The sequence below is a fragment of the Saimiri boliviensis genome, chromosome 12, assembly GCF_048565385.1.
Source record: "Saimiri boliviensis isolate mSaiBol1 chromosome 12, mSaiBol1.pri, whole genome shotgun sequence".
Classification (NCBI taxonomy): Eukaryota; Metazoa; Chordata; class Mammalia; order Primates; family Cebidae; genus Saimiri; species Saimiri boliviensis.
This window is the reverse complement of record NC_133460.1, coordinates 89,155,845-89,176,206: the sequence shown is the minus strand read 5'-3', so window position 1 is coordinate 89,176,206 and position 20,362 is coordinate 89,155,845. Positions and strand designations below refer to the sequence as shown.

At 40.8% G+C, this 20,362-nt stretch overlaps 1 protein-coding gene and 1 pseudogene across 2 annotated transcripts in view; both read right to left on the bottom strand.

Annotated features, from left to right (window-relative positions):
• The window catches only part of CFAP58 (cilia and flagella associated protein 58), a 114,122-nt gene that overhangs the window by 51,732 nt on the left and 42,028 nt on the right, over positions 1 to 20,362 (bottom strand). For both annotated transcript variants that reach the window (XM_003922220.4, XM_074382852.1), the window contains exons 10-13: positions 10,729 to 10,890; positions 9,319 to 9,465; positions 3,321 to 3,461; positions 1,878 to 2,101 (exon numbers count right to left, since the gene is read on the bottom strand). In XM_003922220.4, coding sequence (XP_003922269.1) covers positions 1,878 to 2,101; positions 3,321 to 3,461; positions 9,319 to 9,465; positions 10,729 to 10,890 — 674 coding nt within the window. The remainder of the gene's footprint in view (positions 1 to 1,877; positions 2,102 to 3,320; positions 3,462 to 9,318; positions 9,466 to 10,728; positions 10,891 to 20,362) is intronic.
• Positions 2,909 to 3,022, bottom strand: LOC120362584 (small nucleolar RNA U13; annotated as a pseudogene).

Genomic DNA, 20,362 nt, shown 5'->3' with positions numbered 1-20,362 from the left:
AGGTCTTAAAGTCCTGCTGGCAATTCTCACGTGCAGCCAGACTGAGAAACACCAAGTTAGGATTTGTGATGATATTTTATCTTAAGTTCCACAACTACAGAGTTGGCTGAAAAAGTTCCAAATAACTAACTCTGGCTGAAACACACTGCTAAAATCTGCAGGATTCTCTAGTTGATAGGTAATATGCAGCAGCCACCCTCAGTGTTTGCAAGCTGGCTGTCGCCCTATTGAATGAGATGGTGGGAGGCAGAGAAGCAAGCACTTGCATTGACACGGGCAATAAGGATATTATTATCTGTCCTCGTCTGCTGCAGGGATGCAGATTACTAACACTAAGCCATCTCTTTTACTTAATCGCTTCATTTAAACCAATAATACAACTTCCCCTCATTAGCAAGACAAACCATTAGAATTAACTGCATGATGTTCACTCAACAGGGCGCTCAGAGCAAGCTGCTTAGAATTAAAAGCATATTTTTAACACTTCAATTTTCTAGAATGTCATCAGAAGGGGAGGGCAGAAATATTGGCTACCATATTTGATGGCCTGCTTTGTACTAGACTCTGTAGTAGGCAGACTGATTTGTTTTCCTGTTTAATTGTGACTACAAGTCTAAAGCTCAGGGAAGTTCAGTGACTTGCCCAAGGTCACACAGCTTGTAGGTAGCAAGACAGATTGGAATTCATGCTAGCCTGCCTCCAGCCTTTATTAAGCTGCCTTCCCACTGAAAAGAAAAATAAAAAATATTATCAACAAACTAGCAATACTGAATAGGAATGAATAAAATTTGGTCCTTTGTGTATGTAATAAAAATAACTCATGGCTGACAAGTTCAGTGATGGTCTTGGCGACTATTCAATAGCTGCTTAGAATGAATCCATTTGTCCCCAAAATGTCAATGGTGGTATCTCTGGGAAGTAAAGTTACGGGTGATTTTCTAATCCCTTCTTTACATTTTTTCTGTGTTTCCCACATTTTCTACAATGAATTTGCACTACTTTTATCATCTGAAATACAAGCAACTCTCCCCAAAAAGTATTGATCCATCCTTGATAGTGGCAACCATGCTATCCCTGAACATATTCATTGCATTTAAATATCCAAACTATCTTCTAAGCCAATTGATTTGAAAAGCAGATCCAAACCACGTCCTCATTCCCAGGTGGTCAAGGATACTGTTCATCTACAAGTCTGTGGGGAATAAGGATAGCTAGCGAGAAAATACCAGAACTCTTATTTGGTTTCCTGCAATTGCCTATATAAAACATGATGACGTTTTCCCCAAGGGAAAGTAGATCTCGTGTAATGCAAGATTTAAAGAAAGAAGAAGGCGCACTAAGCTCAAGTGAAAGCTGCAGAAGATAAATCAAGAGTGAGATATAAAATTTGGCCGCCTTCTAAGGAAACGAAGTTTTCAAGTAGTGATAAAATTACATTTTCCACCTCTTTTCTTCCTGCATATAATTCCAAGAAAAAGATGTGCAAATGTTACAAGGATTAAATTTCAATATTGATGCTCCCTTGCTTGCGTACTGACTTATTAAAGAAATTCGAGAAATCTCATTGCGGGGGAAAAAAAATTCTGAATTGTAACTAATTTCCTTAAACATCTTTTGTAAAATCCAAAATATGGTTTTTTGAAAACCTTTTTGCATTCGCACATACCCCCCCGAGAGGAAGCCAGTTCATTTTTGTGACACAGCATGGGCACAACGGAAAAACTGTTCTCATTATTTGTTAATAACTTCATCCTGTACACTTCATTTTGCACAACTTGATAAAGACCTTCAATGAGCAACAAGCATGAATACGAGCTGACTTTAGGAGCTCCCCATGCTGCATTGTGCCTTCAGCCCTGTGTTCTATTACCTATTACCTGAGTTCTTCAACGTTAGCCACACCCCTGGCAAGAATCCCCTTTTCCCGGCGAAGCTTCTTGATCTCGAGTTTGAGGATTCTCATGTCCTCCAACCTCTGGTTGTACTGGCTCTCCCCTTTATTCAGCACAGACTGTTGGATCTTGATCTTCTCGTAGAGCAAAGCTAACTCGTCATTGCGCCGAACAAGCTGAGACCCCAGGATATCTCTCTCGCTGATGACCTAGAAAGGTAGGAAAGGGCATGGCCACCAGGGAAGGAAAAGTCTCAGCTTTTCACTGTGGTAGCAGCATTCATTTAGCCAACGATTATCTATCGAATGCCCACATGTACTGGGCACCACATGGCTGGGCACTGGAAAAAGCTGGCTAGGCAATTAACACTGGACCCCCCCCCCATTAGAGTTTTTGAAAACACCATACAACAAATAATCTTTAATAATATTAATAATAATAGTCCAAGACTGGGTACCATGGCTCACGTGTGTAATCCTGGCACTTTGGGAGACTGAGGTGGGTGGATCAAGTAGTTCAAAACCTTGAAGGTCTTGAGGCCAAGAGTTCAAGACCAGCCTGGCCAAGATGGTGAAATGCTGTCTCTACTAAAAATACAAAAATTAGCCAGGTGCAGTGGCACATGCCTGTAGTCCCAGCTACTTGGGAGGCTTAGATGGGAAGATGGCTGGAGCCTGGGAGGAGAAGGTTGTGGTGAGCCAAGATTGTGCCACAGCACTCCAGCCTGGGTGGCAGAGAGAGGTTTTGTCTCAAAAATAATAATAACAATAGCCTAATCATCTAATGATCTTTAGCCATGTCTGTGGTGTTTGGTTTACTTCCAAACCCATTATTTTTATAAATGTTCAAATCTGAATGACTTCATGGTGGGCTAGTGCTTGCCAAGTTCCACTACTTCCTTCTGTCTTGCCCTGGCCAACTTCTCTCCACCAGGTCCCTTAGAGCATTTAAATTTCTAATACCCAAATGATGCATTTGGGTTTCTATCTCCCAAATTATTATTTTTATTTTTTTCATGTTAGATGGGTAATGTACCAACATTGTAACAAGGTTTGAGGGAGGCATATCTTACACATACATGTGAACACCCAGTCAAGGTCAAATCGTGTAATTATGAATTGCAATTCGATGTGAGCCACTGTATTATACTGGAATGCAAGCTCCTTGAGGATGAACCTTATTGTCTTGGTGGCCAATGTGTCCCTAGTGCCTGCAGGAGTGACTGATGCATGGGAAGTGTTCATAAATATAAGTCAAATAAAGCTGTGAATATTTCATAATTAATCAACACAAGATGGGTCTCTGCTGCTGTTCTTCCAATAGGGCTGGTCGGCAGAGCTTAGAGAGGAATGAGGGTTCGTGAAGGGTGGAATATAAATACTCGTGTCTGTTGACAGGGTCTGCAAGTCTGACGAGGAGGTGCTCTACCTGGTCTAATTCCTTCTTCTGTCTCAACCTCTCCCCGTCAGCCTCAGCGATTATTCTCAGGAGTTTTCTCTCTTCAGCTTCTTGCTTTTCAATAAAGTGTTTGGTCTCCAGGGCTTGTTGTCTCAGCTTCTGCAGCTCGGCCTACCAAAGAGTGGAAGATACAGGCAAATTTCAACTCATTACAGCACAAACCAGGATGACAGAGCCTGGATTCAGACGTACAGTTAGGCTTCTTACTCTTTCCTCTGATGTTTCGTTTAACACGGTTTGATCACTCTCACAAGCAAAACAAGCTTACAACACACTCTCTCTCTCTCTCTCTCTCTCTCTCTCTCTCTCTCTCTCTCTCTCTCTCTCTCATAAAGAAACAGCATTACAGTCATCATGTTTATTCTGAGTTGTGCCCTTCAGGGATTTCTATCATTTTTCTATATATGTGCAGCAGGGGCTTCATTGGTATTCAGCAGCACTTCATCTCTTGCCAGCTAAACATCAGGATAATTCACAAAGAATAGTGCAGAGCAGGATGTGGGGTGAGGACAGGGGAGGCCTCTGTGTGTACCAGCTCCTGTAATGGCCCTAACACCACCAGTGCATGAACAGCAAAGGGAAAACCCTTTGTGAGCAAAATTAAACTAGTCAAAGATAACAACTGTCTGTCTTGTAAAACATCCTGATGGAACAGAAGGGATGTCACTTATAAAAAGACATATAGATCCTACATCTATGGCACTGCCAACCCAGATGAAAGGATAACATAGATAAATTTTATGCAAATATTAAGAAGTCCAGGCAATAACTTCTCAGTGTCTTGATTATCACACAGATGATGAACTGATGTTACAGGAGGCCAAAGAAAAAGACATCATTAGACTGGGGATAGCAGGGATGCTTTCTCAGAGAGCTCAGACCTGAATCTGGCCCGTAAACTTATATGAAAATCATAGGAATTATGGAGAAAGGGTGCCATGGATTGTTAAGTTTCAAAAGGACAATTTGTTTCATCAAAGTGCACATTCACCTCTACTCCACAAGTTTTTTGGTGACCTACCATATCCAAGGCATGATACTAACCATTTGCATAGCTACTACTATCTCATTTAATACAATTACAGAGACAAAAGCAAGTAACATGCCCAAGGTCATGGTACTATTAAACAGCAGATTAGAGATTCCAACCCAGATCTTTTGATTCCAAAGCCTGTGCTCCTTCTACTGTCACCACCCAAGAGTTCTAAATCAAATAGAGAAGATAAGCAATACTTGAGGGAGTCGCCATCCACTGAAGATGATGAATAACCAACAACAGTGTGAAAATGCTATCTACCTATGTGAAAAGTATCTACACATAAAGGAGTTTATATTTCTGCCTGGGGTTTAGAGGCAAGAACCAGCCAGGTCCCTGGCAGTTGACAGATATTGACAACATGGCAGGGTATGTGTTGTGGGAGCAGGGCATTCAACAGTCAGGCTTGTGGCAACAAAGGCATGCAAACTATAAAGTACCTGATGTGTTCACCAGAGAGTGAAACAGCCAATATGGCTGAATTCGAGAGGTAGGTAGAGAATAGCTGGAGGTAAGGCTCGCAAACAGCTAAGCCACACAGGGAAGGGCCTTGTGTGCCATGCATTATATAGGGGTATGCAGTGGGGGAATTAGAGGTATGCACATTACAGTAGAGAATAATAGGCCTTTGAGAGGTTCCATGCCCACTGGGATAGACAAGGGGTATCACAGACCAGCTCAGCACAAGAAGCAGCAAATGAGGGGAAAGAGCTCTGCTTTCCCCCATGCTGGAATCAGAAGGGAGATGATGAGACGATACTAAGGTTTCAACTTGTCAATGGCTTAAAAGTTGGCAAAGAGTAACCATTTTTACCTTCAAGCAAGTATTTGGACCCCCACCTACCCAGAATGGCACCAAGATGGGGAAAACCTCATACTTTTAAGTGCCTTTGAACCAACCCAACTTCAGTTAAGGTCTGTCTGTCTCTATCCTGTGAAAACCAAAAGTCATTAATTCTACACCTCAGACTTGTCCAAACAGTAGAAGATACTGTGTACCTAGCAATAGATGTGAAATGTCACAAACTGAATGCAACCAGCTACTGTAAAACCAAGGGTTTCTTTTATGACATTTTGTTTGTTCATTCATGAAATATGTTCTGGTCTAGGGATAAGCAAAAGGAAATACTTATTGAGAAAAGATCTCTTCTAGTATTTACCACTTGGGGGATTGTCTGTTAGGAAAGAGAGCAAAGAGCCAGGCTTTCTGTTTCTATAATCATTTAAGATGACAGCAAAGACAGCAATAAAATACCTGTTTGCCTCATGCTTTCTTTAATAAAACTTTTATTTTCCCAGATGTGCAACATTCACTTCCCTGTTCTTAAGTGCCAAGAGCTGATCAGAATCCATCAGCAGAACAAAATGAAACCCCTGTTATATTAAAATGCAATCAACAGTGTGTAAAAGTATCTGTCTGAAATGTAAAACCACTCGTGCACTTGGCATTGCTAGGTACTTTTTTCATAATATATCAAAATTCTGAGTGGTCTCCTTATGTCATAAATTTATGGGCTGTAAACAAGATGTGGCATTAGATGTCGGCAGCAACTGTTAACATCAACAAAATACCTTGGGTCTAATGCATTTAGCAGTTGTAAATCTGAGCCATCTCACCCAGGAAGGATGGCAACAACCACTATGCATCCAAAAGCTCATCAAGCAAAGCCCTAGGTGGGACCTGAGGTTTCTGCACCTATCCAAGTGTTGCTGGTGGCATAAAGTTGTAATGAGATGGCAGGACACAGCCTTTATTCACTGCTTCCACAATTATACAATTGTGCAATAGACATTACGGATTATCTGTAACCAGATTTGGCTATGGGGATAAATCATATCTTAAGAGTCATACTTGCAGAATTTCTGCCATTCATACATGATCTCAACGAGTTTCACAGAAATCATCTGGTTAACTGTAACAAAACAAATAATACCACCTGAAGTCCTCTAGCCATGAGAATAATTAGGCGTTTTCTCTCTCCCTCTCTCTCTCTCTCTCTCCCTGCCCCCCTCTCTCATGGATGACAGCTCCCTATCCATGGCATGCTACAGAGTCCACTAAGTAAAAGAATATGGTACCCTGAAGCCAGACCCTAATACGGTGCTGAGCTTTGGACTTAGAGAATTTGCTGCTGAATTATTCACCAAGAATCAAAGTGCTGTCAGATACATGTCGGATGATTGGAAAGTGACGAGACAGAATCAGGGGCTTGTTAGGACTGGATGGCAGACACTCCAAATGAGATGGCTCCTTCAGTGCTGATGAAACAAGACTGGGACAGAATGGGCAGATGAATGCAGACACAGCAACGTCTACAGAGGACTATTGATATTCTGTCATAACCATAATGTGCTGACAGTGTACAGGATCCTGAGGCATCAGTGGAGCCTGGTAGCCACAGAAAAAGTAAAAGAAACATGGAAGGAGATTTGTCTGCTGAAGGGGCTGAATGAAGATGAGGATGACCTACTAAGGACAGTCATTTGTCTATCGGCATGGAGAAGTTGTGAATTGGGTTGTCCTATCCACGGGTATCCACAGGCTACCTACCAGGTAAGGGCTTGTCCCTCTGGGAGGGATCACGTACCCACATAGCTTCACACAACTCACAATAATAAGATAAATGTCTCCTGGAGCAAAGTTACTGGAAAATCTGCCCTTTCCCTCGGGGTTTTGGTTGGCAGACTTTAGATGCATGAAATCCTAGGACCTGTGTGAAATGTGATTCATTCTTAGGCTAAAAAAGTCAAGAGGCTAAAACTCAACATTTGAGCTGTCATATTTTTCTAGAGAATGTCAAACGAGCCTAATGATAGGCCAAAATTACCCAGTCAGAGCACCACTGCAAGTCACCCTTGGATAGCCTCAAATAATAAATCAGGCAGGCCTCTCTCTCTCTCTCTGCTCCTTATTCTTGCCTTCATGAGAAATGCTGGGAGAAAGGGCATCCTAGTTCCACAGTAAGTCCAAAGCAGTCATCTTCCTACAATCGATGACCCAAAGCCATCCAGACCCAGGATTCTCTCTATTTGGAGACGTCTCTGGAGCAGAAGCCTTTTAATCATCCTTCATGTTGACCAGATACCAAATCTGCTGGCCCAGGTCCAAATGATACAGGGCCCTATTACCCTGTATTTTATTTTATTATGACCCTTCTTTGGAGCTTTATGTGTAGATACCTGATGGCGGAGGCCATAAATGAAACAAATATTAGCTAAAGTGAAGCTCTGAGGAATTAGGAATCATTGATAATTTTGTATAAGACATTTGTTCTAAAGCAGGATTTTGTAGAAGGCCATTAGTTCCACCTTGGACCCCATTATGGAGTAATTACTAATTTTTCGAATAGAGCATTGCTAGGGAAAGTAAGAGATGAGACCCAATGCCACCCTTTAAAGGGAAAGATGATGCACCAGACGGGTTACACTGAGCCTTGCTAACACAGTCCACAACACTCATGTGTGAAGCAAGGTTTAAAATAAGATTCTTCCGATTTATTCAGCAATAAATAAACCCCACCCCACTACAAGCTCCACAGTGGAACGAATTGTTTTCTCTAAAACTCTGCTTTCAAGCAAGGAGTATAAGGGTAAAGATGCAGGATATTTTCCAATTTTAGAAAATATATGTATATTTCTTTACATATATAAAAGCATTTAATGCAGAATCTTCTTTTTCTTGTATAAGCTGGAGTGGGGGAGATGAATGTCTGAGACAGGTAAATAGATCAGTTACAGTATCTTTTTTTGTACATGCTCTTTTGTTACAGTTTAATCTTTCTCAAACAAAATGAGCTTTAAGTTAATTTCATGTAGTAGTTCTATTTCCATGAAAACCTATCATTAACTTGACAAAACTCATTATTAAATCCAGAGTACCTATTTCAATCTACAGCATCTTAGGATCTAGGAAATATGGCATTAAACTGCCCAACACTAGATATACATTTTCAAGACAGTGACTATCTTTGAAAGGTAGTATGTGCAGAAACCAAGGTACCCAATCTCTAATTTGCTGTAAAGTTTCTGCAAATGTCTCTTAAGCACCCATGAGTATTCTGCACATATATTTTCATAACAAAAGTGGCATTATTCTCTTAGAAGTTCTTTTTTTAGTCCTTGCTCAAATTGATTGGAATGGAAATCTATTGGATTGGATAGGAAAAAGAAAAGCACATTAGATTTAGTGATGTGTATAGTAAAACATATTCGGTTAGAGGATTTGAAATGGCATAATTATTTGCTATGTATTCCTGGGAAGAGTCCTTATGTTAGTAGACATACAATATTCCAAATTACTAGATTTTTAAGGGCATGTCTTAGTAAGATATATGAAGACAGAGATATCCCTGGAAGAGCAGCTGCTGAGTTCTTAGACCCACAGAGGTAAAGTGAGCTACAAACCTGGTCAAGAACAAACCAAGCGAGAATAGAGCTCTAACACCCAGTTGATAAGACTGCAGATAGAAAAGTCACATGCACACCAAGTTAAAAGGGGACAAAGCATCACCTTACAGAAGGCACAGGGAGGAGTCTGGGAGGGTTGGGTGTGAGCACAATGGTTGGACTTGATTGTGAATGCAGAGGGATTGTAGCGAGCTTGCAAGTTCAAGGACTTCTTGGCACTGCCAACCTGCTGGTTTCTCTCCCACTGATGTATGATAGCCAGCCTAAATGAAAGGGGTGTGTCTGCATCTCCACCGCTCCCCTCCCCCATTCTACCTAGCAGCACTACCTGTAAGGAGCACGGACCTAGAGATGGTAGAGCTCATCCTCCTGGTGCCTTGTGTGCTCGGTTTGGGTAATTAGCCCCTGTGACCACAGGCAGGCGTGGTTGTTCTCCCTGCCCCTTGCTGCCTTCAGTGAGACTGGAGGCTGCCTCAGGTGGACTGATGAACTGTTGATCCTTCACTTTTACTATGAGGCCAGTACCTTCAATGTTTCCTTTTCCTTTTCTATCCGCTGCTGTTCCAGGTGCAGCTTCACAAGTGCGGACTCTTTGGCAGAGATTTCTTCTTTCAGCTGATCTACCTGATGGGTCATAATCTTTAACTTTCTCTTCATTTCTGTTATTTCATCCTAACAAAATGAAAGGAGAAATGTTTGAAAGTGAATTAGACATCATTGCCCCTACGGAAGTTCAATATATATTTAAGAGCTTTTTCTTTTTAGACGGAATCTCGCTCTGTTGCCAGGCTGGAGTGCACTAGTGGTGCGATCTCGGCTGACTGCAATCTCCACCTCCTGGGCTTAAGCAATTCTCCTGCCTCAGCCTCCCGAGTAGCTGGGACTACAGGTGTGCTCCACCATGCCCAGCTAATTTTTATACTTTTAGTAGAGGCGGGGTTTCACCATATTGGCCAAGATGGTCTAGATCTCTTGACCTTGTGATCCACCCGCCTCAGCCTCCCAAAGCGCTGGGGTTACAGGCGTGAGCCACAGCACCTGGCCATATTTAAGAGCTTTTAAAGGACACACTCTCAAAATGATGGTCTCTTGATCAATTACAACTGGGCTATTCCTTTGTCTCTATTGCCCATCAACCTCAAAGTACTTCATAGTATTAACTCTCAAAATATTCTCATGAGATACATTAAAAATATGCAAAGTGAACATCACACACACACACACACACACACACACACACACACCCCTTATTCCTCATTTTACGAAAGAAATTGGAAGCAAAACAAACATTATAACTAAAAGATTTTCAAGCAAAGCTCTGGAATTCAGAAGAGTATGCTGCTACCCTCTGAGTCACAGTAGCTATTAGCAGTTTTAAAAATTAGAAAGAGAGCCAGGCACAGTGGCTCATACCTGTAATCCCAGCACTTTGGGAGGCCAAGACAGGTGGATCGCTTGAGGTCAGGAGTTCGAGACCAGCTTGGCCAACATGGTGAAAACCCTGACTACTTAAAATACAAAAATTAGCCAGGCGTGGTGGTGCACACTTGTAATCCCAGCTACTTGGGAGACTGAGGCAGGAGAATCACTTGAACCCAGGAGGTGGGGGTTGCAATGAGTCAAGATCACATCATTGCACTCCAGCCTGGATGACAGAGCGAGACTCCATCTCAAAAAAAGAAAAAAGGTAGAAGGAGTATAATAGTAATTCTACGTAATAATTAAAAGTAGGACCATGATCTCCACATTCTATTAAGATGTGTCATTTCCATTTCAAATAACCTGATAGTTTTGCATAAATTGGTCTTCTTTTCAGGTGAATTCCATGAAAATTTTTTTTTATCTAGTCTAAATTTTGCCATTAGGATAATAGAAACTATTTTAAATGCAGGGTAAAAATAAATTAAAAGGTAAGGATATAAATATATTATTTACCTGAGCCTCAACCAGATTTTTGCTATACAGATTCCTGTCTGATCTCACAGCTTCATACAGGTTCTGTTGCTGTTTTAACTTAATCTCTGATTCAGCTATTTTTTTCCTGTAGTCAAAAATCTGCGTTTCACGAACTTTTATGTCTTCCATGTTCATGAGGACCTGGAGGAGAAAGAAGTATATGAATGAGGTTACATAGCCCATCTGTGCTTATCGGTTGAGGACAAATGGAGTTGTTATCTAAGGGTGGCTGGTAGAGATGCCAGCAATCAGACAATCTGGCAGTGGCCATAATCACTGCGGTACAACATAGAAATTCAGCCCAACTGATGAGGGGCAAACATGCATTTTATCTAGAGGAGAGTTCTGCTCAAGTATAAAGGCTTAACACAGTTATTTTGTAATCACAAGAAAGAAAAAGAAAAAAAAAAAAAAAACAGAAGAAATTCTTTCAATTCTGAAAATCTCTCCTGACCATCCTACCCACGAAAAAAAGGGGGAAAAAGTCACAGGTTTAAACAGATCTTAAACAGACAAAGCACTAAGAAAGATAAGAGGTAACCTCGCTGTTTGGCCACACTGGTTGCTTATAAAGTTAACCATGAGAAAGAAAAATGGTCTTTGAACCTTGATAGCAATCATAACGCTATCTTGCCAATGTCAAACTCACTCCATCAAGGGAAGTGAAAAGGACTTCATAAAAATGCACTCCACTGTGCCCTAACTACTTCCAGGAAAGGTGGGATGGAAGAACTACTGCCTCCTTTTTGCAGGTATGAAAAACCAACACCTGAAATTCCACCATGAGTCGATACGGCTCAACAAGCCATGCACACAGTAGCAATGATGAAATCATGATTCTCCACTGCAATATCCACAGAAATTCCTTTTTTAAAGACAAACTCCTTTTAAAAGTCCTTAAGAAGAAAAATGTTCACACAGAAGTGTGACACGATTAAATCAAGGAAACTACAGTGTAAATAGCAGCTAGAGCACATAAGGAGAAAATTCTTAAGAAAATTTCGCTGTTTCTTGGTGTTCCCTTAATTAATGGTTGCAACAGGAGGACACAAAGCAATGTGACAGAGCATGGAGGAAAAGGGGACACACATGAAGAAATCGGGCCATGGAAGGGTCCTCTGAGGAAGGGACAGTTTACCTAGAATGAAAGGTGGAGAAGGACCGCTTAGACCTCTGCCATCCTGATATTCACCATGACTCAAGTGTGGGCTACTTGCGAGCGACATGTTCCCAAATTATTGCACTTACCAGAATCCGCTTTTTCCACTTGTAGAATTACCATCCCAGAAAATACATAAATGAGAAGCCTGGTTCTATTCTTTCTCCATCAGAGTTAATGATGGCTATTATTTAAAATATTTGTCTTTCATATATTTAAATAAGCACCTTTCAAAATTTTTTTACAGGTGCCTAAGGAGGAGTGAGATTTAATTTTAGTAAATGTCTTGCAACATATATAATTTTGTACTGTTCTTTCTTATTGGATCAATTGATTTGATAAACCTAGTAATATATTTTTCCTTTTAAAAATATTTTAATTTCTTGGCCGGGCGCGGTGGCTCAAGCCTGTAATCCCAGCACTTTGGGAGGCCGAGGCGGGTGGATCACAAGGTCAAGAGATCGAGACCATCCTGGTCAACATGGTGAAACCCCGTCTCTACTAAAAATACAAAAAAGTAGCTGGGCATGGTGGCATATGCCTGTAATCCCAGCTACTCAGGAGGCTGAGGCAGGAGAACTGCCTGAACCCAGGAGGCGGAGGTTGCGGTGAGCCGAGATCGCGCCATTGCACTCCAGCCTGGGTAACAAGAGCGAAACTCCGTCTCAAAAAAAAAAAAAAAAAAAAAAATTTAATTTCTTTATATACAGTTATATGTGCCATCATTTAAAATAAATTCATAAATGTGAAATATGTTTATTTTCCTTATGTACTTGGACTTTCTCCCTTCAACATCAGCCCCTCTTCTACATGAAACAAAACTAGGCTAACAATCTACCATGTACCCCTCCATATTTTTCACTGGATTCTGCCTATTCTACTCAGGTCTACAGGCTAATTATAATAGCTAATATTCATCAGTTACTTTCTATGTACCTGACATTTTACATGTATTAGCTCCTTTAATCTCTCAAAAATCCTCTAAGATATGTACTGTTATTGCCCCCAATTTTACGAAGAAGGAAACAGATCAAAGTAAGTCATATTCACAAAATTATTTAATGAGTAAATAGATAACTACACAGATTTGTTTCTTTTCTGTTTTGCTTTTTTGGGGTTTGTTTTTATTTTTTAGCCAAATGGGCTCTTATTGTAATTACTCCACTTTGCTTTTTTTTTGAGACGGAGTTTCGCCCTTGTTACCCAGGCTGGAGTGCAATGGTGTGATCTCTGCTCACTGCAACCTCTGGCTCCCGAGTTCAAGCAATTCTCCTGCCTCAGCCTCCTGAGTAGCTGGGACTACAGGCGTGCGCCACCATGCCCGGCTAATTTTTTTTTTTTTTGTATTTTTAGTAGAGATGGGGTTTCACCATGTTGACCAGGATGGTCTCAATCTCGTGACCTCGTGATCCACCCACCTCGGCTTCCCAAAGTGCTGGGATTACAGGCGTGAGCCACCGCGCCCGGCCTTCACTTTGCTTTTTATCATTGAACAATACCTTGTAGAGATCATCATTCTAATTCGTTCTCTTTAAAGGTTGCATAACATCCTACAGCGTGGGTGTGCCATCATAATTTAATTCTTCTCCACTGGTGGGCATTAACTTTGTTTCCACTTTTTTGCCACTCTGGACCATGCTGCAGAAAATGCTATGTGTGTGTATTCTCATGCACTTCTGCTTTCATGTCTGTGGGATGAATTCCCAGGAGTGGAATAGCTGGCTCAAAAGACATATATATTTCCAACTTTAATAGATATTGCTAGATTGCTTTCCAAAATGGCTGTAATACTTTACATTTCCACACCACTGGCAATAGCTTTCTTACTAGAAAACTATCCTTGCAGCTTCAGGATGAACCCTCTTTGGTCATACTGGATGATTTCTTTAATGTACTGTTGAATTTGGTTTGCTGGAATTTCATTTAGGATTCTGCATACATTTTCCCAAGTGATCTAGGCCTATATCTTTCTTTTTAGTTCTATTTTAATCTTAAAGTTTCTGTTGGTTCCATAAAGTAAACAGAGTACGTTTCTGTTCATTCATTCACTCAACGAAATGTACCGAGGACCTATCTTTGACACGTAAAAGCACGTGTGATAGAAAGAAGAATAAGACACATTCCCTACCCTCAAGTTCACTTGTAGGGAGTGACTTCACCATAGAACGGATAATCAAGGAATGGATACAACCAGTAAACTGAGATATGCACCAGCTGTTATGGGAGAATCTAAGACAGAAAGGATAATGGTTAATAGATTGAAAATACTTCGAACAGCAACATTAGCATTCAGAATATCAAGCAGCATGTTAGAGAAAAGAAAAAAATTGTTCAATCACTTGGAGAGATGTTAGAACAAGAATAATTCTTTGCACAGACAGAATAATGCCCCAGAGAAAGGAGGTAGCCAAGGGCTTATCTTTTGGAGCATCAAACTAGCATGGTCTATCTTTCTGTACACAACAGCACACAAAAGTCACAGACTTGCTTCTGGATTCTTGAAGCTGGGAGTATTAAGAACCCATCATGACACCAAGAAGACAAAAGAAATTGAAGTTAAATGACAATGAAAAAATTTACATATTCTATTCAGGTCTGAATAATAATAATAATCGCTAATATTCATCAGTTACTTTCTATGTATCTGACATTCAGTTACTTTCTATGTACCTGACATGTATTTGCTCCTTTAATCTCTCAAAAATTCTCTAAGAAATGTGCTATTACGGCTTCCAGTTTTACAAAGGAGGAAACAGATCAAAATAAGTAATAGTCACAAACTTATTCAATGAGCAAATAGGTAACTACACAGATTTGTTTTCTGTTTTGCTTTTTAAGTACTTAGCATACAGTAATTTAATCATTTAATAGATGCTAAGAGGTTATTATGATAGTTTACATTATGTCATGTTATATAATACTAGGGGATAGTGAAACTAGGGGAAAAGGCAATTTACAAGCAATGTGTTTCTAAGCGTTGGGACTCAGTTTATTTTTATGGAAATCATTCAGGCCAAAGACATGCAGAAGTTCAAATCCTGAAAATTCATAAAGTGTATGGGTGTTAAGTGGTAGCCAAACCTCTTGTCAGCAAGCTGCCCCCGTTAGAAGTGGTGTATCAGAGACACAGGCTGCCAGCTGTGGGGCTGGAGCTTAATTAATATACACTTAGAGATACCTCAAACCAACTCATGAGATAAATCACAATCAAATGTAGAAAGTTTTATTACAGCCAGAGAATTGGAGCTCCTAGCACTACCAGGCTTCAGAGGAGTCCAGAAAATGCTTACAGTGCACGACAGAAGTACACTCTCAGTTTACAGCCTACTCCTTTCTTTCTCTGTTAAAACAACCTGTCAATAGAAATAAGAGTGAGATCGAAATCAATAACGCATACAGGAAAACTGCAGCGTAGCCAAAACATCACAGAGACGGAGCTGGGATTCGAAAGTAGGTCACTGCATTTGGAACCCCTTAACGTACATTTGATGAAATATCAGTACAATAAACTTCTCAAATAAGTTTTTCTGACTTGATGTCAACGGTTTGAATGCTGACAATGCTTTTACCTTCATAATGAAACTGAAAAACTCACTCGGCAAAAATAAAAAACATCTATGTGCCCAGGCCTGTGAAATGTTGAGTCTTCCCTATTTTTCTTGCCTTGTTATTTCATCCTCTATCGTGAATTTAGGGAGGCATATCTATGGCTTTGATTCATTTTTATAACATTATATTATGAATGGGGGATATAATAATATCTATCTCACAGGGCTATTACGAGGATTTAAGTGAGAGAACATACATTTGTGCCATCATGTAAGTACTTAGCATATAGTGATTTAATCATTTAACGTATGTTAACATTATTATGATAGTTTACTGTCAAGCCTCCATGTGCAAGCCTGGACCCAGAAAGTCTGAAGTCCTGCCTGACTCTGCCGATCACTCCCAACCACCCCACCTGCATTCGCCGTTATCCCTGATCACCCAGAGGAGCTTCCCCCGACAAATGTTAAGCTTCCCTCCCCCACCCTGCTGTCTTAACTGTTATTATGATCATGTGAATACTCCTCACCCACCCTGCCATCTTAACTGTTCTTGCTCTGTGAATAGCCGTCCACCCCACCCTATCATCTTAACTACTCTTACGCCTTTCTCCACCCCTTCCACCCTCCACCTCCCCCCGCCATTGTAACTGAACTTAGGGTAATGTATACTCCTTGCCCCTACCCCCATCACTGTAACTGATTTTACTCTGTAACACTACTGCCCACCGCAAACCTATAAAACCAACTGCTATCCCACCACCCTTTGCTTACGCCCTTTCCGGCCTCAGACCACCTGCGCCCGGGTGAATAAACAGCCATGTTGCTCACACAAAGCCTGTTTGGAAGATCTCTTTTTAAATGCATTTAATATTCAGTACTATTGGACTCAAATAACATTTATATTATGTCATGTTACATAATACTAGTACTTTAAAAAGTTAATTTGATTTTCCTACGCGTCAAATTCTGTTCTGCAGGAAAAGTAATGATATGAAGCATATGACACAAAAAGCTTATAATTTGTGTTCCCTTGATTCGTCTCTCCAGGGTTCTGCCCAATTACAGAGGCTCTGTATAAAATTCAAATTAACATCAAAGAAACAGGAGCTTTATTTCATTATGACAATATCTATCTAGTGGACAATATTTCTTTAATCAATTTTTGCTTTCTTTGCTTGCATTAAGTCCTTGAAAGCACATTATTGTTCATTTCCTGGAACCTCTGTCCTGAAGAACTTTGGTTGACACTCTTACAGGCCAATGAGCAAAGAGCTAGGAAATTTGTTGCTAAGGGTTATGCTGCAAAAGAATGGTTTTTGGCACATAAAATGTCCGGGAGGTGATTGCCAGAAGTTTAATATTCGGAATGAAAAAGGAGGGGGATCCTAAAATGAGGCTAGTGCATGATGTGAAAAATGTTCTGCAGAGGTAATAATTAACTAGGAATGGTTTTATTTCGAACATGTAAAAATTCAGAGAGCAGGAAATATGATAGACCACAACTTATGCTATTCCTCATTCCTCTCAATTTATCCAAACCGTAAAATTTAGAGTACAGCAAAGGAAAATCATGAGGATAAAAAGTGCTGTAATCCTGGGGTAGATTATCTTATGGTTCAACAAACGTTCACTCTCTCCCATTGTCTCACAGCCTAATGGGAGGAGTGCATTTCTCCATGCTCTTGATGTTAGCCTTGGTCGTGTGACTCGTTACAGCCAATGGGAGGTCAGAACATTAGACAAGTAGAGAGACACGAAATGTGCTTGTATGCGTGGCTTTCTTGTTTTCCTTCCTTTCCCCATGAGAAGAACATGCACCTGGAGGATAAGAAACATGTGGTTCAGAACTGAGCCCAACCCACGGCCTGGAGCCAAATCTAGGCAAGCCCAGGTTAGGTCAGCTGAATCTCTGTCAGCTGCAGTGTGTGAATAAGAAGGGCTTGTTTCTGTATCCCACTGAGATGTCGTGGCTACTTATCATGCACCATTATTATGGCAAATGTTGACTGAGACAAGCACATAAGAAAAGGTTTGGGATTCTGAGCCATCCAGTTCAGGCACAGAAGGGGATCGTCTTTCTCACTGGCAAATGCCAAGCTAAATTAATACAATGTAATGTGGGACTTTAGCATCTTCGAATTCACTTTTCTTTCTCTAAGCAAGAAACAAGAAGGCAAATGTTGATGCTGTTTTGCAGCTCAGAAGGAAGAAGAGACCAGGCCTGGAAGTCATTCACAGCTAAAAATGCCAAAGATAATTCAGGTAAGATCGTCCATCATGGTAATATGTTTCACATGAATTTAAAGGAAGGGCAGACCCATAGTCATAAATAAATATATTATTATAAAATAATATAGATACTTAAAAGTGAGTCTCTGACTAGTTAGCTCAGATGTCTATTATGCTTTCCATTCTATTCCATAAAATATGAGTATTTATTCATAAGTAAGCAATATGAAGAACTCAAAATTGAGTAAGACTCACCCATGAGAAGCCAGTATGTAGAATGAGGCAGACATGCAAACAGCAGTTAAGTGCACACAGGCAACCCCAACTGCCAGAGGGGAACCAAGTACAGAGGAATTAGAGATCACTTTTAATAAAGCTCCATGGAAAAGGTGGGATTTTATTTGGTCCCAGAAGGAAAGGCAAGGTGTTGTTAATATTGTTTATTTCAGCTGGGCGCAGTGGCTCACGCCTGTAATCCCAGCATTTTGGGAGGCCAAGGTGGGTGGATCATGAGGTCAAGAGATCGAGACCATCCTGGCCAACATAGTGAAGCCCCATCTCTCCCAAAAATACAAATAGCTGGGTGGTGGCGCGTGCCTATAGCACCAGCTGCTCAGGAGGCTGAGGCAGGAGAATTGTTTGAACCTGGGAGGTAGAGGTTGCAGTGAGTGGAGATTGCACCACTGCACTCAATTTAGTTGAATAGTAAAATTTAGAGTGGCAACAAAGCGAGACTGTATCTCAGATTTAAAAAAAAAAAAAAAAAGAATTGTTTATTTCCTTTTTAAAATCAGGATACTAAAGTAATACATATCTGTTTTACTTTTATTTTTATTTTTATTTTTTTTAGACAGAGCTTTGCTCTTGTCACCCAGGCTGGAGTGCACTGGCACTATCTCAGCTCACTGCAACCTAAGCCTCCCGTGTTCAAATAATTCACCTGCCTCAGCCTCCCGAGTAGCAGGGATTACAGGTGCACACCACCACCCCAGCTAATTTTCATATTTTTAGTAGAGACGGGGTTTCTCCATGTTGGCCAGGCTGGTCTTGAACTCCTGAACTCAGGTAATCCACACACCTCAGCCTCCCAAAGTGCTAGGATTACAGGCAAGAGCCACTGCGCCCAGCTCATCCATTTTAGACTACTTAAAAAATACAAAGAGGGGGAGGGGGCAAATTAAAACAATTTGTATCTTTATCACCCAAAGATAACCACTATTAATATGTTAATATGGTTCCTTCCACTCATTTTCCTGTTAAAACAAAAAAGGGCAACTATGTATCTGCTTTTTCTTCTTCCCTAAATTCTCACAGAGAACTTTTTTTCATTATTGTAGATGAAACACACTCACAAAAGGACTTTCCTCTAGGGCAAGTCTATGGAGCGTCTCCTGTCGCTGATTTTGCCTGGAACATGGTCAGCCTATACAGTTCTTTCTTCATCTCCAGAAAATATTTTCCCACCACATCCTTGACTGGGGGTTCAGTTCCATCATCAGAAACCAACTCTCTGTAGGCTGGTCTCTATTCTGTCTTCTCTCTTATCTTCTCTATGATCGTTACCTAGAGGGTTTTTTATCTGTATTCTAAGAGAAATCTTCAAGTTGGCACTCTACTAATCACATTTTCTTTTCTCTTTCTTTCTTTCTTTCTTTTTTTTTTTTTTTTAAAGAGACAAAGTCTCACTCTGTTGTCCAGGCTGGAGTGCAGTGGCATGATCATAGCTCACTCAGCCTCAAACTTCTGGGCTCAAGAGATCCTCCTGCCTCTGCCTCACAAGTAGCTAGGACTAGAGGAGCACACCACCGACTCCTGTGGGAAATTTTCTGTTTTTATTTGTGTAGGGACCAGGTCTCCCATGTTACCCAGGCTGGTCCTGAACTCCTGGCCTCAAGGGATCCTCCTGCCTCAGCCTCCCAAAGTGCTAAGGTTACAGGCATGAGCCACCACACCTGGCCTAACTCCAGTTTCCACAACATCAATTCTGTTCTTTATTAACTTTGGTGTGGATTTTAAGTCTGCCTTTATTTTATTTTTAGTTTTTATATAATTGATCCTTATTCTGTCCAACTGTTCCTTTTTATTTCATCTTTGCTTTTTCCTAGAGGTAATACCATGTTGGATTTCTAACTCAGGTGGGAGTGCTGTATCCTACTGGGATCACCTTGTGCTTGACAACAAGTCTAGACTTCCCATATTCGGTTTGCTGGGAAGCCCCCAAACCTAATATCTCCAAGAGTTCTTGGAGGAATTGTATTTCTTCTACTGGCTGTGGCTCTGGTTTGCTGTTGCCATAGTATTCGAGATTCTGGGGTGCATCTTGTCTCTTGCACATGCTGTCCTTTTCTGGGATGTGTCACCTCACACCCTCATCACCCCATGCCTGCGCCCCCAAAGTGCAATCACAATTGCAGGGTTGATGTAACAGATTTGTCATAGGAGGTTGGAAGAACAGAGCACAGTGAGGAACTTAAAATTAAATATTGGACATCACATTCTCAGCAATCCCTTTGTCATTCTTTTTTTTTTTTTTTTTTTTTTTTTTTTTGAGACAGAATTTCGCTCTTGTTACCCAGGCTGGAGTGCAATGGTGCGATCTCGGCTCACCGCAACCTCTGCCTCCTGGGTTCAGGCAATTCTCCTGCCTCAGCCTCCTGAGTAGCTGGGATTACAG